At 39.2% G+C, this 17882-nt stretch overlaps 1 protein-coding gene across 13 annotated transcripts in view; it reads right to left on the bottom strand.

Annotated features, from left to right (window-relative positions):
- Akap13 (A-kinase anchoring protein 13) overlaps window positions 1-17882 on the bottom strand; it is a 332605-nt gene that overhangs the window by 142433 nt on the left and 172290 nt on the right. For all 13 annotated transcript variants that reach the window (XM_087188505.1, XM_013075077.3, XM_021264786.2 and 10 more), the window contains 2 exons: window positions 12653-15755; window positions 8910-9043 (listed from right to left, as the gene is read on the bottom strand). In XM_087188505.1, coding sequence (XP_087044631.1) covers window positions 8910-9043; window positions 12653-15755 — 3237 coding nt within the window. The remainder of the gene's footprint in view (window positions 1-8909; window positions 9044-12652; window positions 15756-17882) is intronic.

Below are 17882 nucleotides of genomic sequence, written 5' to 3'. Positions count from 1 at the left end.
TAGGAAATGGACAGAGTGATTAGACAGAGTAGTAACACTCAGATTTCATTCTTTTATCCCAAAGAGGATGAAGGAGGGGGGTGGACACATTCTCTCCAATAGGCACATATGATCCATAACAGAAAAAAGTGGCTCATAATGTAATTTAAGACCCCAGAGCAAAACATTCTGGAAAATGTTTAAGGAAAAAGTGCTTAGTTAAAAAATTTGGTTGTTAAAAAAAGTGTGATTTTAAAAAGTCCCTCCTGGGCCAGGGATTTAGCTCAGGGGTGCCGCCGCCTGCCTTGCAAGTGCAAGGTCCTGAGTTCGATTCCCGGTACCAAAAAAAAAAAAAGAAAAATAAAAAGTCCCTCATGGTGATCCCTTCTGGTCCAACAAATAAGTAACACATCAAATTTGTAAATTTATTCCAACCATTTTAGAATTATACACTGGTCAAAAATTAAGAGCTAGGATAAACTTTAGAGATTAACAATTATAAAAAAGAGAAAAGAGAGATCACAGAAATTAAATGATTCGAACAAGTTTATTTAAAAATGTATAGTCAGATCATAAATATAACCTTAACTAAGATTATAGTTGTGCCATTTGCAGCTTTGCAATCTGGAGTTAAGATGTGTCTTTTCTGCAACTATAATGAAAATATGCAGAAGCAGACATTAAAACTTTCCTGGAAACTCCATTTCAGGGGAGACTTGGGCTTTAAAAAGCCAACATGAAAAGCTGAGGAAAGTTTCCCTACGGTCAATGGCTCTGGCTTTGGACCCACAAATAATACTGGGGGAGGGAGGGCGGCTTGGGTCTCTTACATGCCAAACTATGCAGAGAAGACTTAGTAGCAACTCAGAAGGAGGTCAATTTGCCACTTCCTTAGTGACACACAGACCACAAAACTGCATACACAAATATGCTAGCAGAGACAGTTTTAAATGGACCTTTTTAAAATTGATAACTATCAACAGGGTAAAGTGTGTAAGCCATTTTAAATAACAGTGTTAATGGCTTTTCAGGTTAGTAACCATATAGTCGAGCAACTGCTGTATTTTCCTACTGTGGTTGAGCATGAAGGTTGTGAAAAGCCACATAAAGCAAAAGCTTTTAGCCAAATTTTGGACTAAGGATAGAAATACAAGCTCGCCTCCATGAGAGTAAGAGAAAGAAAACATAGCGTTCCCATTAAAAATTACAGGACAGAGAATTCAAGAAAATATTAAAAGGAAATAGTCCAGATTACCACAACCTGAAGATATAAACATTAATAATGTTAAAATAAGAATGAAAATTCAGTTGATTTGGTGTTGGCTTATATTAAAAGGATCATCATTCTGATTAAAAATGTTTTCTTGATTGAGGAGGGGGTGTTTAAAAAAAAAAAAGAGTAGACTTTCTAAGTAACCTAGTACTAGCATGAGATTTTATAGTTGTCCAAAAATATATTTGTTCTGTATATTTGGCTCCTAGGCCTATGGGCATACTGACAAGACACAATGGTTTGCAGAATTAACTTTTCCATATGGCTAATAAGGTTATCCAATGAACATTTGGGAGAAGATTTATTTCAGAGATACCTCAATGAACAGATATCCCAGAGAGGCAGGCCCCTTCCTAAAGAACTTGGCTACATCTTGCCAAGAAAAAGATCCATATAACACATGGAAATGTTGGTTCATAGCATTAAGGCAGGGAAGCAAGAATCTAAAATCATTTCTAGTCCATAGTGGAACATACTCTCAGGGTGAATAGTCCCAGAGGCTTTCTTTATAGACTTACAATTCTATGTCATCTTCTGCTACTTTTTCAATGCCCAGCTCTATACTTTTTCCATACTCTTCTTTAGGGAACTCTAGCAGGTCTAGAAAATCTTACAATTTGTGTACCAAAAGCAAGCTCTTAAGCACAATCTTGTTGGTGTTTAGCTGCAGCTAAATAGATTAAACAATCAGAAAGTGGAAATTATTTTTAAATGAATTACCTTGAATCCTAAAAGAGCCAAAGAAATGTCTCCAACTACTACTATAAAAGCATGGGCATATAATATAATGGATTTACAGTTTCAGTATGCTGCTTATAACCTCAGCACTCTGGGAAGCTGAGGTAAGAGGATCACAAACCCAGTTGGGCAATTTAACACTTTAAGTGAGACCCTATCTCTAAATAAAAATTTAAAAGATGGAAATATAACAGTGCAAAGGCCCTTGGTACAAACCCTGGTACTACAGGGGGAAAAAAAAAGGAGAGGGCAGGGGAAGGGGGGAAGATCTTTAGTACACAGTACATCATTCAGGGATACTTGTCTAAAAAGCAAGGATCCATCCTAAACCAAGTCAATTAGATGTTCTAAGGGAACCACCAAGAGGACTCCACAGGAAACAACAGTATAAATGAAATATTACTACTAATACAGAACTGAGTTCTAGTTGACAGTTAACTAGCTATGAAACAAGGTAAGGCATTCAACCATTCTGAAACCATTTCTCATGAAGCAGAAGTACTGGATTTAGATAATCTTCAAGGTTTCTTCAAGAGTTCAAAAGTTTCAGAAATAAAAACAAGCTCAATGTCCCTCGAATTACTGAATAATGCTATTCCTAAAGCTTTTATCACATACGTATAAAAAGCAGTAACTGAGTCTGAACCATCATCATATTCTACTGGTTATTTAAATAAGTGAATAGGATACTGGAATTGAAGTTACAAAACTAAATGAAAATAATAACGCTAATTGCACTCAGATTCTGTTCTAAGCACTTGATATATACTAATCCAGTGCGTAAACAAAGAGAACAAAAGAATCTGAGCCAGATATGGTGGCTCACCCCTATAATCCCAGCACTGGGGAGGGGGCTATGTGAGAGGATCATGAGTTTGAAGTCAGCTTGGGCTAGCCAGAGAGATACTGTCCCCTCATGAATAAAAAAGCAATCTGAGAATGCTGAAACCAGTAAAAATATGCAAGAGGCATAATGTTGAATATTAAACTGTAACTACTAGCCAGATACAGTGGTGCACACCTGTGATCCCAGCTATTTGGGAGGCTGAGGCAGGAGGACTGTAGATTCAAAGCCAGCCTGCACAGCTTAGCAAGACTGTTTCAACAGAAAAAGGGCTGGAAGCTCAGTGTGAAGGACACTGGTTTAATCCCCAGTGCCATGGATGGATGGATGGACAGAATTATGTGTAAATGAATAATTCTGCCTCCTAGTTTGTGAATAATCTTCAACCCAGTGAAAATATCAGTTAAGACTACCAAGAAATCTTAAGAATTTAATACATGTGCACTTTTTCTAAGAATATAAGCAAACAATCTTGATACTGTCTAATCCACTTATGAAACAAGATTTTAAAGCCTTTATTCTCTAAAGTAAAGGCCTAGCACACGTCAAGGTGCTTAAGAAATGAGAAATTACTCCTCAACTTGCATGACAGGCATTAGGTCACTAGACTAAACAAAACAGGAACCCAACTGTAGTTGTGGTCTTTAATCCTGGATAGTGCCACTCTCAACAGAGATCCCTATGCTCTGACAATTATGTTTAGAGAATCTTACAGAAAAGAACAACCTCATAAAACTTTATAGGAATTCTTCATATTTACCAGAAAACTGCCACAAATTCACTGTCACTCTAGTTTTGCAAATTGGTACCAAAGTGAGAGACACATGTATTCTATTCCTGAACCTTTTATCACATACATTCTGTTTTGTATTTGCAAGAGGGTAAGATAATGAAGCATGACTGGCCTATTCCGCAGCCCAACACATAAACTGGACATGTGTCAGAAAGATTGGAATAGTAATTTTAAACAAATGCTACTCCATCCAAAACTACAACCACAAGCTCAACTAACTTATTTCCAAATGGAAACAGATACTAGAAGGTTAAGGCTGAGAAGATGAACAGAGATAAGGAAATTTGGCTCTAGAGATGCTAAGTCAAAAAACTAGTCCAGGAGAGACAGAAGTGGAACTCCTTGCTCCCAACGCAGTTCAGAGGGGGGAGGGCACAGGAAGGGAAAAGAGAGGTGGGAGAGGAAAGGGGAAGGGAAATGGAAGAAGAAAAAATCTGCCAGCAGCTCATCACCTATTTTTTTTAAAGCCATTGAAAAATCTTAAGATTTTACTTTTATAATTGATTGGGGGGATACAAAACTTGAATATTTCATGACATAAAAATTCTACAATATTCATATTTCAGTATCCATATATAATATTTTAATGAAACAGTCACACCTGTTTGTTTGCATACTGTCTGTGGCTGTTTTCACACTGTATAAGCAAAGTTGACAATTCAAACCTAAAAGCTTCAAGAATGGTAGGACTGAAAAATACGATGTTTAAATTTTTAAAAGTTACAGCAGCACCCTGGTTCACAAACTTAATTCTTTCCATGATTCTGGTCACAAACAACACTGGATGAGAAATGAATTGAATCCAATGTTAGGTTCAATGTTGATCATATAGGAAAATTTGATTTGGTTCTTGTCCAATCCGTTTTGCAACCAGAATCATGAAAAGAATTAAGTTCATGAACTGACGTACCACTGTATTACAAGAAAAGATATACTGTCATTAATCCCCTCAAAAAAACCCCCCCCTTGCTTTAAACATACTTATCCCTTCACTCTTGCCACTTTCTGAAGCAGTACTCAAAGTTATCTTTCATGAATGTCTTTAGTTGCACTGTTGTGGCTGCACTGATATCCTAAATTGATTCAACATTTATCTTTCATAGTCACTTTGACTCTGGGAAAGAGCCAGATGTCACACAGTGCCAGATCCAGTGAATCAGGTGAATGAGAACACCCTGTTAATGTTTTTTTACGAGCCTGGCTTTTTGTTAGATGGAACGTAGTTGTGGCATTCATTGTATGTCTGATCAGATCTCTCAAAGACACTCACAAAAGAGGACTTCCACCACTGCTTCAGAAAATGGCAAGAATGATAGGTGTGTTCAAAGCAAGGGGGAGTATTTTGAGGAAGATTGATCCCATTGTGTTATTTACTATAATAATTTTTTCTGAAATTTTAAATATTCAACATATTTTTTGATCAGCTCCTGCAGCCTGTATGCCCCAAGGTCTAAAATATTTCCTTAACCTCCCCTTTATAAAAAAGAACTGCCAACTACTCTCCTCATTATATGAACATATGAATATGATGAATATATGAAGTCAGAAGAGAAAGAACATAAGACAAAGGGAAAATTAAAAGTGTATGTCCATACTTTATCATTTCAATTCATAGCAAATAGAGCAAGTGTGGCTGTGCAAAAGGGAGGCGAGATCAGATCTCACACTGTGATAGCAATCCTGTAAATACAAAAATTCTACTATCTTCAAGAACTAAATCTGCTGGGCATGCTGTTGCATATCTATCATCCTAGCACCCTGAGAAGGTGAGGCAGCAGTAGTGCAAGTTCAAGCATAGCCTGACAAACTTACCAAGAACCTGTCTCAAAATTTTTAAATAAATAAATAAATAGATAGATAGATAAAGCTTAAAATGTAGCTCAGTGCAAAGGCTCTGTATTTAATTCCCAGTACTGGCCCCCCAAAGAAATCAACATCTAACCAAACAGAAGACATTCCTCCCTGTAAATCCTATTGGCATACGCTCTCTCCGTTATCAGCCGGATGCAGAAATGAAGCAGGAGACACAGAGATTCCCCCAGCAAGAAACAAATTACAGGGTTCCAATGCTCCTTAAAATATCTTCACCAATCAGAGAGCCCAAGAGAAAGTCGGCAAGAAATGCGCCATTAATGTAAGTTCTAGGTTATAAATCAAACCTCAAACGCTCTTTCCAGCTGGGTCTGATCTTGAGCTACTCCTATGACTCTCCCAGGTCTACTCTTTTATCTGGAAATAAGGCATGCTGACCAATCAGAGGAGTATTATCTATCTCAACTACTAAAACTAGAGGAAAAAACAGGAAGAGAAAAGGGACTGGGAGTGAACAAACTTTAACAAGAAGTTTTACTTTCTTCTTTGGAGTAGACAAGATAAAATTAGAACAGAAATATTCTGTTCTACAATTGAATGCAATGGATTTAGAAATAATTATGAGATGGGATTCAGTGACACTAATCACCAGGAAATCAAGATAGAGATATTACAAAAGAAACACTAAATCTGCTGGAAGATAGAATAGGTAGAGAACTCTTGAAGACACTGGTGTTAGTAAAGACTTTATGATCAAAATTCCAATTGCACAGGAAATATCAAAGAATCTACAACTGGGATCTCATCTTACTAAAAATCTTTTGTACAGCTAAAGAAACCACCAACAGAGTGAAGAGACAACCCACACAGTGGGAAAAAATTTTTGCCAGCTGTTCCTTAGACAGAGGACTAATATCTAGAATATATAAAGAAAAAAATAAATCAAACCCTCCAAATTTAAAGACCCAATCCAAAAATGGGTATCTAAAATGAACAGATACTTCTCAGATGAAGAAATAGAAATGGCAAATAAATATATGAAAAATGTTCAATATCACTGGTCATTCGTGAAATGCAAATTAAAACAATGCTGAGATTCCATCTCCAGAAAAAATGGCTGCTATCAAGAAATCAACCAATAACAAATGCTGGAGGGAAAAAGGAACCCTTCTCCACTGTTGGTGGGAGTGTAGACTGGTGCAACCACTGTGGAAATCAGTGTGGAGATTTCTCAAAAAACTAAGACTAGAGGTTCTATTTGACCCAGCTATTCCCTTTCTTGGTATTTTCCTGAAAGAATTAAAAGCATCACATCACAGTGACATATGCACACTCATGTTTATAACAGCACAGTATGTAATAGCTAAATCCTGGAAACAGTCCAAATGCCCATCAATGGATGAATGGATAAAGAAGATGTGGGTTTTCTTTATACAACGGAGTACTACTCTGCCACGAAGAAGGATAAACTCGAGACATATCGAGGTAAATGGATGCACTTTGAGACTATACTTGTAACTGAAATAAATCAGACACACACGTTCAAATATCACATGGTTTCTCTGGTATGAGAAATTGAAAGTATAAATAAGGACCAAAATGTATAACAGATATTGAGAAATAGGAATAAAATTTCAAATGGGAAGGGAAGCTGGGGGGGCGGGGATAGAAGGGAAAAATGAAAACAAAGCTTTGTAAATAAGGGGAAGAGGGGTTGAAGGGAGAGGAGGGTAAGAGGAACAAAAAGAACCAAGATATATCATGTACAAGTACAAATTCCGTATAATGAATTATCATTATGTATATCTAAAATGTACCAATAAAATTAAATTGTAAAAAAACAGATGGAGAACTAAGAAAGAACCATTTTGAATTCAAGGATGTGAGTTTGTTCCTTCCTTTGAGGGGCTTCTGAAACAAAGACACATATACCCATACGGGGTGTGCTCTGTTTTCTTCCCCTGGGGCAAAAGCAACATTTATTTGAAAAATGTCTGCTATACAAGTAGCCACCCAGGCATTAGTCATGAATATTATCTGTAACAAGGGGTGGGTCAGAACAGTCAGACCCTTCATACCACTATACTCCAATAAAATGTGGTTTGTTTATCAGTTCATATACTTGAAGGCTTGAGACAGTACTGTTCCTTATACCTACAGGGGTAACTTTAAGAAAAAAATACCATGTAGTCCTCTGAAAAGCAAAAATAGTAGAACTGTCAAGTCTAGCTAGAAAGTGTGTATTTTCAACAGGCAGTACGAGTCCACCAATTTGATTTTCAATCTCCTAAAAGATTTTCTCTGATCAGGATGAAATCTAAAGCACTGTGTACTGCAACAAGTTTAAGTTCCATTGTTTTAAAACTTAAGGGCTTCAAACCAGAAGAAAAATCATCAAGACCTGAAGAAAAATATTTTTTAAAACCTACTGAACATTAAAATATAATTACTACATATAAACCAGTAATTTCACTAGTGTGTACATGTAAACATGCCTACATAAACTTGCACACAAATGTTCACAGCAGCATTACAATTGCCAAAAAGTGAAAACAATATAAATATATAACAAAATGTAGTACATGCGTACAGTGAACTATTCGGCAAATAAAAGAAATGCAATAATGATTAATTCTGCAACATGGGTGAAACCTTGAGAATATTACACTACATGAACGAAATGACTCACAAAGGACCACGGATTCTGTAATTCTATTTATAGAAGTTTCAGAATGGGCAAATCTATAGAGAGAGAAGGCCCACTAGTGACTGCGAAGAGCTTGGAGGAGGAAACATGGGAGAAGTAGACTGCCAGTTGGTACATGGTTTCTTTATAGGCTGATGATAATGCTGTCATGTTAGAAGAATAGTGGTGGTAGCTGTACAAGTCTGTAAACAGATTAAAGAGCACTGAAGTGTGCACTTTATTTGAATGGGCACACTTTATTTGAATTTTACAGTATGTGAATGATATCCCACTAAAAGTGTTATGATTAAAACTTAAAACTGTATTTCTTCACTAAAATGACACATACAACTTCGTGTTTTAGATGGCTACTACAGAGCTATAAAGTAAAACCTCATTTTTGCTGCAATCAGTTTCTATATAAAGAAAGAAGAGTCAAGTTTAAGAAGGGTTAACAGATTCCCTTTTGAGGTGATTCTCACTGTATTACTCTTCAAATGTGGGGGTGACAAGTTTCAATGTCTTGTGTTCATAGGGAAAATATATTTCATTATAATCTTCAAGAGAATCATGTAGGGGAGCCCATTCCAAACCTGTGCTGTGTGGTACCCACTATGTATCTATGAAAGCATAATCACACACTCACGGTTCTGTAACAGAACAAAAGAGAGGGTAAAATACTATTGTATCCCCACACTGTAACAAAAACCTAGTCCATAAATCAGATACAACAAACAAAGCTAAACACTTTCTATGCCCATACAGCCCTCTTGATGTCACTTACCTCCTGGGTCTTTGGGCCTTGTTTCATCTTAGGGGTAGGACCTCCATTCCCTACAGCCACCTGGTCAAAGTTTGAACTTGATCTGGTCTTACTCAGAAAATCCACTTCATCATCAGCTTTTGTGTCTGGCATTTCTGAAGAAAACAAGGTGTGGGGCAGGGGGGTCACAGAGTGAGGCATTTGAAAAAAATTGATTCTTGTGACTATTTACACAATAAGCTCCAGGTTTCATGTGTTTGTTTTTGCCTTAAATGGAAAAGTATTCTGCTGTTGGGCGCTGGTGTAACTTCTGGCCCTGTATCGAGCTTCTCCTCTATCACGCAGTTGTGTGGTTTTCCCTACCCTTTTCACGTGTTTGGAGCTTCAAGACGACCCGATTCAATGTCTACTCAATGTCCACTTTCACTGACTTCATGACAAATCTAAAGAGTACAGGGCTGACTTGCATGTGGGAAAACAAATTCCTAAGCTGTAGGGAACAGATTAACACCTGAAACTAGGTAGTCCATCTTGACTAACATCAATAAGGTCAGAGATTTGTTCAAGAGGAAAAAGCTACTCCGAAATGAGACAAATCCTCTGGAACAAATCTGACTTTCTTTCATAATACACTACATACCCTGATCTACCCACTGCTGCAACAAGTAAGGCTAAACTATCCTTGAATTTATTTGAACTTTTATTTCTTCCAAAACCAAAACAATCAAAACCTAGCAATTCCTTTTCTTCAGAAAACGTTTTATACATGTTTGCTCTGGCATCACAGTTGTCCTTTTGCTGGCTGTGCTATACAGACCAAACAATAATAGTCTTTGTTACCTGGCCACCACATTGTTAACCAAATACAGGAAGAAGGTGATGAAGATTTTTTTCAAGAAAAATTTAAGCTACTGATACCTTCTTAAAAAGGGACAGATAACAGTCAAACTTCATCTCAATATCCCAATACAAATGGAACTGTCATATCATTTTCATGCGAAAGTTTTCCTTTGGTGGTTATTCATCTAGTGATCCCACCACTCTCACAAATAAAAATGTTTCCTACACCCAAGAGCAGAGAAGTTTCTTTTGGGAAAAAAATTACATTAATATATTATTCTAGGGCAGGGGATTTAGCTCAGAGGCAGCATGCCTGCTTGCAAGCGCAAGGTCCTGAGTTCAATCCCCAGTACAAAAAAAAAAAAGAAACAAAGATATTATTCTAATAGCACATGTTCAAAAGGTCCCTTTGATTTGGTAAAGTTACAATCAATCGCATGAACAAACTTCATAAATCTCCTTTCTCTGAGCTTATAATTATATATTCTTACTAGTAATTTAAAAAATGGATAGATAAGTTTATTTGCCAAGAGAATAAAATTCTGTTAAACTTCATAAAATGTAACATTTAAAAATTTTTTTGACTGAGCAATCTCCTTAGAAGTATACCTTGATCAAAATATTTCTTAAAATAATGGGGGAAGGTGGTTTTTATTTTATTCATTTGGGGATGTGGTTTTTGGCACAACCTTACTTTCCTATACCTGTCCACAGAAAATATGTATCTTGGCAACAACAACCATTCACAATGGTAAACAGTGATTACTAAGACTTGAGGGGTGCTGACAACTCTGAAGAACTGGCATGGCTGTGCAGGCACCACCAGCTTCCTAAGCACTGTGATCAAGGCTTCGATGGGTGAAGGACCACATCCTTTTCTAACTGGCTCCTTCCAAATCATGCTCCATGCTCATAAAACAACATAATTAAATCCATGAATAGAATGTAAACTTCATAGAAAATATCCTTTAGCTCTGATATCGCACTCAGGGGCTTTTTCTCTAGGGATGTGACCACGGACTTTCCCACTCCTGACTGATTTCTGAAGAAAGCACAGATTTCTTCACCACTGGTTACTTTTTCAATAGTTTGAGACCATGACCATTGACCCTATTGTGACTGCTCTGGTAGCAGAGTAACTAACACCTACACAAAATATACCAATGCCAAATCCATATATACTGTTGAAATTTGGTATACTTCTTCCATCTTAAAGCTTAAAAACCTTAAAAATATCGCTTCTCGGCCTTCTGGCTAAGATCAAGTGTAAAACCTTAAAAATCATTCTTTAGTATCTTTATATTATAAGCTATTAAAAATCTAAATCTGAAATTCTCCGTTTTTACCTTTTCTCACAGAGAATATCCTAATAGTTTACAGTACCTAGGGTTAAATTCTGACCACAGCCAAAAGGAGAAATAATTCTGGCCCATGTGGCAAGGACAGAGAACCCAAATGAAAAGAACATAGCCAGGTATCAACTTACAGCCACTCCCATTCTTCTGAAATGCCAACCTGCTAGGGGTCCCCAAAATAGACTTGTTGTTGTGGCTTATTTTAAAAAAATTAGAGACCTGATCATTTAAATTCGGATATAGCAGCCAACACATTTCTACTGCTACAAATCTAAAACAACAAATCTAAAAACCTGAAATCATCCAGAATTCTACGTAGGTTCTTAAATCCCTCAGGGAGAGAAGGAGACAAAAATTGGTAAAAATCCTTAACAGGGAAAAATACACTGTGTTCAAACTGTTCTTGCTAAGCCACTTCTTTTCTTGTTTGTTCTTTTCTTTTTACACCCCACCCCCACACTCTTAACATGCACTACACTTAAAAGGATTATCAACAATTAAAAAGAACAGCAAAAATAATTAAACAATAAAGATAAATAGGTTACCTCTTACCTACAAAAGCATAGGAGCAGGCATTTGGACAGGTCCTGTGTCTACAGCTGGGAGCAGGTAGTGGTATAAAAGTATGCATCCAACTGACCTTTAAAACTTCAGAAGTCAAGTCCAAGTCTGACTCCAGTTTCAGCTTCAGTCTCAACCCGAAATAAGAAGTTTTAATTCAGATAGTTTATTTCCCCTGAGCAAGAGTGGTTTCTTTTTGCTGTCTCTGGACATGGTTTCCCATAGATGGAACAGGCTGCCGTGTGAGCAATCTGCTCGGTGCAGCTGCTTCACCAAGATAAGCAGACACAAGGTCTGCCCAATGACAGCAGCTCAGCATGCTGGGCTTGGGCGGAAATCCTGCATTCTATCCCCTGCGCTGTGCAGAGTCCTGAATTCCCAGACTCTGCCCAAAAGAAACAGGCAATGGAACTGGAAGTTGCTCCTTGGTCAGGAAAAGGAGGGAACCACCCCTCAAGCAAACCAATGACTTAATGCCACCATTTTGGATGCTGGGCCATCAGCTTAAAATGATAATTACATCTGCTCATGAAACCAATCTGACTCTAAATGTGCTCAAAATTCAGACTAGGATGACAGGGAGGAAGGGAGTTTTAAGCTTGTAAATAAAACACATCCTTTGCAGCATTATTTTTTTTTAATAGTTCTAAAAAGGAGTAGGCCATGTGAATAAAAACATCTGCTAAATACCTTTATCTTTTTAAGGTATCTGTGATTTAAGCATTGTCTTTTAGGTTTGGAAAGTTGCACTTGTGACTGTGTGATAGACAGAGCATTTATAGGTTTAAGTAATCAAGCTATGAGTCTTCAGTACAGGAAGTAAAATCTTCCCAACCCTAAGAGGATATGAATCTCCCCTGATGGTGGTGAAATTATCTTGGCGACCTACTCAATGAGCAAGCAAGACCTTAAAATAACCAAAACATCTATATTTTTACTAGCATACCACAGAGACTCGGAAAGGAACCTGCCTCTGAAACTGTTAATTTTGTATTTTGCTTCGCTTACCTGTTGCTGGCTCCAGCCCCTGAACAGACATGATCTTCTCTGGCTCTTCCCTTCCAACAAAGCCTCCTCCTGTGAGGTTCCCTGTGCCTTCTTCACAAACACTATCCTTTTGCAGGATCTGCCCAGATAGGAAAGCACACACCTTCTCTGTAGAAGCCTTCTCTGGTATTTCAGTCACAGGGTCTGACTCAGGACTGGACAGTGATATGTGACTGATTTCTCCATCAATAATCAGCACTCCCGAGGCCTTGATTCGTTCGATGACAGCTTCTACTATACGACTGGCAGCCTCCTCTAAGTCTGCTCCCTCAGGCACATGCGCAGCTTGGGCTGAGACCACATAAGGCAGAGAGGGAGCACCCCTTTGCTTGTCTGAGCCTGAGGCCTGTGTGACTTCCCTCCTGCCAGCTGAGGTCTTGTCATCAAAAGTTGAGAGCCCTGTCTCTGTGGGGAGTTCCATGGCAACAGGCTCCAGTGCTTCATCATCCTTTTGTACCTCCTTGGAGTCACCTGTGATACAGTTGTGGTCTGCTTCCTCCAGCTTCTCTTTCTTCCAATCAAGAGGTACCACTGCTGGGGTTGTAGCTTCCTGTGGATCACTCACGCCTTTGTCTGGTAAAGCTCTTGGCAAACTCAGGGTCATACTCTTCTCCTGGTTCAACAAAACTTCTGAAATTGGGGTGTCTTGGGTGTTGTGTGGTATATCCTTTCTTCTAGGCCCTGCAGGACTTTGCAGGGAATTAACCTCTGGAACATCCAGTGTCACATTTCCACTCACTTCACAGGCATTGGTTTTCCTCTGGGATTCAGTGTCCTTCACTTCAACATCCAGAGCAAAAGGTCGACCGCCATTAAGTCCCTCAGACACATCTGGCAACACATGTGGCAGGACAGGTAAGCTGTTCTGCTCTGTACCAAAGGCTTCCTGCCTCGAGTGTGCAACCAGACTTGTTCCTGGTGATAGCAGGCTCTGTATGGCCCCACCTTCTGTCAGCAGGGAGACGTGTGGGGACACTTCCTTGTTATGTTCAGTTTCTGCCTTAAGGCAGGCAGAGGCTGTGACAAGTGAATTATTGTGCTGAAGTGCTTTGTCCTCTGTACATGCAGCTGAGATAGGCTTTTCACAGAATCCCGGTGCCTCCTGTCCAGGTGGTGGTTTTCTCTGCACTTCCAGCAACATTCTTGAAGAAAGCTTGTCTTCCTTAATGGAGGAGCAAGTCACTGATTTATCCTTGTCATCTTGTCCCTGCATTGCAGAGCTTTTGGGAACTGCCTGATTTTTTCCTTCTTCAGTCAAAATTGAGTCAGAGGCCAAAGTGCCCTTATCCATACTTCGCAGGGAACAGTCAGCCAGAACTTCAGGGGATGCTGAGGGGCCAGGGCTCTTGTGCTCCCCAGCTAGAACTCCAGGACTGGTATTCCCCATGCTGGGCTGAAGATCTACAGCAGCAGAGGATGTGGACAGGCCTACAGTGCTGTCTTCTGGCAGCTGTTTATCAGGATGATCCAAATCTCCTCCAGCTGGGCCACCTCTATACACTATAGGCCTATGTAGTTCCGGGGTTGCTGTTCCCTTTTCTTTGTGGGAGGGGATAAAAGGAAGTACGTCATCTTTGGTTACTGATTCATTGCCTTGACTGCTTGCCAGAGAGAAAGTGCTGCCTGATGGTACTGCCTGGTCTGCCTTGAATTCTTCCTCAGTTTTAGAAACAAGTGGATGCAGATGTAAAGCGGCCTCAAGCACAGTTGTTAAAGGTGTATCTAGTTTCAAATCTTTTCTTTGGCCTTTTTTATCCAAAGCTTCAAGAGGACAAAAATCCACATGTTCTTGGATATCTACTAAAGGGTCAGAAGGGACTGTATTTGCTTGTGGGTCTTCCTGGCAGACAGCAGTAGGTGGGTCTTGTGTGTTGGGCTGCCCTGCTGTGGTGATTCCAGGCTGGTCAACTATGTCACTGCAATGTTCTGCAACCAACTCAACACTAGAAGTCACTGTGTTCTGTTGACATGCAGAGTCAGCGCAAAGTTTATCATCTCCAGTTATAGAACAAACCAGTGATTTGCTGTTTTGGCTTTCAATAGGAGAGTTCATTTTTGATTTCTGGTTTGGCGGCACATCTTTTTCTATCCCAGAAAAGGTTAACTCCGAGGGTGATACTGCCTCACAAATGCCTGCTAGAGGAACATCCAGTACTAATCCATCTGAAATCTTGTCTTTTGCAGCAGCTGGAGTTACCTGATCTCTGAGAGTATCAGCATGTTCCTCACAACTTCTCAAAGTTTCAGCTTCTGCTGTTTTTTCACCAGGGATTTCTCCAAGACTAAATGCAAGTGAAGAATTATCAGGTTTGTTGCCATCCAGGGCTCTGGGGGCAGAGGCAGGGCTCGGAACACTGGCTTTATCCATAGGCTCACTGATGACCTGTATGTTGGTGGCTTCAGCTGTGCTGATATTAGATTTCTCAAATCTTTCCTTTGTACTTTCTGCTGCTTCACGCAGACCCTTCTGGATAGTGGCAGAACGCTCTGAGGCACTGACATCTGTTGAACTGCCTGCCAGTTTACCTCCAGCGGAATGCTGGGCTTTGCCCAGCTCCATGACCATGTCTCCCTGCAGCAAACTCTCTGTGTTACACAGAACCTCCTGATCTGTGGTCATTCCAGAAGATGTTGTTCCAGTTTCTTCATTTCTGTTTCCACAGGATAAAAGGCCTTCCATGCCTTTTACTTCAGAGTCAGGCATGCTCTGAAGGCTGTTGTCTCGATCACACACAGTTTCCAAGTCCACAACAGGTGTGAGCTCCACCTCTTCCCCCTTTCTCTGCACATCTGTATTTTTATTCCTATAAGAACAGTTTGTATTCTCTTCCTCAATCATATGTGACAAATCACAGGAACTTTCAATCTGTTCATCAGGGCTCCCTTGGCAGCACAGGCTGGTCTCAGTCTCTTCAAGAGAAGAAGAAAGCTGCTGGCTGTCTGAGAGCTCTGTTGCACAGGAAAGAATCTGGCCATCAGTCTCTGGGGCAATGGGCAGACTGGAAGGATCCTGAGCTGTCACCATGGTGGGCATAAGATTGTCCATTTGCCTGAGGTTTGTTTTCTAGGAGGAAATCAAAATACACATAAAAAACTGTCTGTGAAAAAAGATGTCACTAATACCTATAAGCAAAAGTCTACTGAACAAAACTCACTCTTTCTGATCCTTGTAGGGTCACACAATAATTGGATCTAAGCAAATACAAATTAATTTTTTTCTCATTTCTGATATCACTTTCCTTTCTCATACCTACATAGCCACTGAGATGTTAAAAATGACTTAGAAAACACATAGTTGCCAGGTGTGGTAGCACATGCCTGTAATCCCAGCACTCAGAAGGCTGAAAGAGGACGAATGCTGTGAGGCCAGCCTGGGCTCCATAGTGAGTTCAAGGCCAGCCTCAACTACATAGCGAAACCGTCTAAAAAGAAAATATACACTCATACACATAGTAACTATTTTTCTACATTTTGAACTACTTAAGAAAGGATTAAAATTGAATCTCAAAAATTTTAATTTAAAATAGGCATTCTAAACATATTCAAATGAGCAAGCTGAAGATATTTTTAATAAGAGTTTTTAAAAGAGCACAGCCAACTTCCATTCCACCTAAGGTAAAAACAAATTATAAGTGCTTTCATAAACTCTTCAACTATAAAATACAGCTGAGTGCTCCTGTACCTTAAATATAGTAATACCTCAGTTACAAAACACTTCAGTTCTCAAACTGAAGTGTTCAGCAAAACTTTGCTTCCATTCGCAAACTACACACCTGGTGACAAACATGAAAGCAGCCATCTTCCCCAGAATCAGGTAACAAATTAAGTTTGTAAACTGAGGTACGACTATACTTATTGTGTACATTTGTACACAGTGTCCTTTAATCCCCAAAATATGGTCATCTCAGTTCAGTTTAAATATTTCAGTTTTAGGTTCATATTTTCAAGAACAGTGGCATGGTAGATGTAACTGCTTTTGATCATGTCTTGCACTATGGGCACAATCTCTGCTGATATGTGAGAAATTATTTCTGATTTCATTTTTTCCAGATCCTCTTTCGTTGCCAGTTCAGGGAATCCAGGTGATTGAGTATCAGATTGTTCCATCTCATTTCCCCTTGGGGTTGCTTTAGGTGATTTCGAAGTCTGGTTTTGAGACTTGTTTACATGTCTTCTCATTTCGATTGGGGGGCATGTTGCTGGCACCCTCTTGGGTCACCTCAGCACTGGGGGCACCTCTGCTCCTCGGCTCTGGGGCTGCAATTTGGTATTTTCAAGTGGACTACCATTCACTTAGTAAAAAAGAGCTCTAAGAGAAAAAACTGATTTCCTGAGCAGTCCATTTAAAGGACAATGACTGCTTTAGAAAAAACATGATTTTTTAAAGGCAAAGGCAGGGCTCAGTGATGCTGTGCTTGCCTTGCAAGTTCAAGGTCCTGAGTTCAATCGCCAGTACAAGGGAAGGACAGGGAAGGGGAGGGGGAGGGAAAGGAGGGGGAGAGAGGGGAAGAGATGAAGAGAGAGGGGGAGAGGAAGAAAGGGGGAAGGAGGGGGAGAGACACAGGCAGGCAAAGGCAGGCATGCTGACACCCCTACTATAGAGTCTCTTGGCCTGCTGACTTTAGGAATAATGCCTGCTCCAAAAGAAGATGCTGGCACTGAGCTGACTCTAGGCAATCTTAAATGAAATCATTATCAAGCTTTTTCCAAATCCAATCAGCTCTGAAATAAACTGGATGGGAAAATAATCTCAACTTAGTCCTTCAGATGATATGGCCAAGAGAGATGCATCCATATGATGTCTACATTATCCATAATTTATACTATCAAAGAGTCTGTCATGCTTTTATGTCTTAAAGGATCTTTATCTTGCAGAATTGAGTGGATTATAAAATCTTTATTTTTGGTGATCCTTTAAATCATTTAACTATCAATTTAAATACAGTAATATTATCATCACTCACTAAAATAGCTGTGAAAGGATTTACTGATGATTAAATTTGGTTCTTGTTCTTTAGCAACAGTCTCATAAACTGGTTTTCTTCACTTAGTTTATAAAGTTAAAGAAACATAGACATATTATATTGCCAGGAAATTCAGTTCTAGTTGTTGCATATTTCTATGTTTGCAACAGGTATATTTTTCATTACTTTAGAAATATGGGCCGTTCCACCGCTCCCAGCCCAGAGGT

Source organism: Heterocephalus glaber, unplaced genomic scaffold (assembly GCF_053883595.1).
Source record: "Heterocephalus glaber isolate CG9 unplaced genomic scaffold, H.glaber_assembly_v1.0 deba00001531, whole genome shotgun sequence".
Taxonomy (NCBI): Eukaryota; Metazoa; Chordata; class Mammalia; order Rodentia; family Bathyergidae; genus Heterocephalus; species Heterocephalus glaber.
This window is presented reverse-complemented; position numbering and strand designations above follow the sequence as displayed.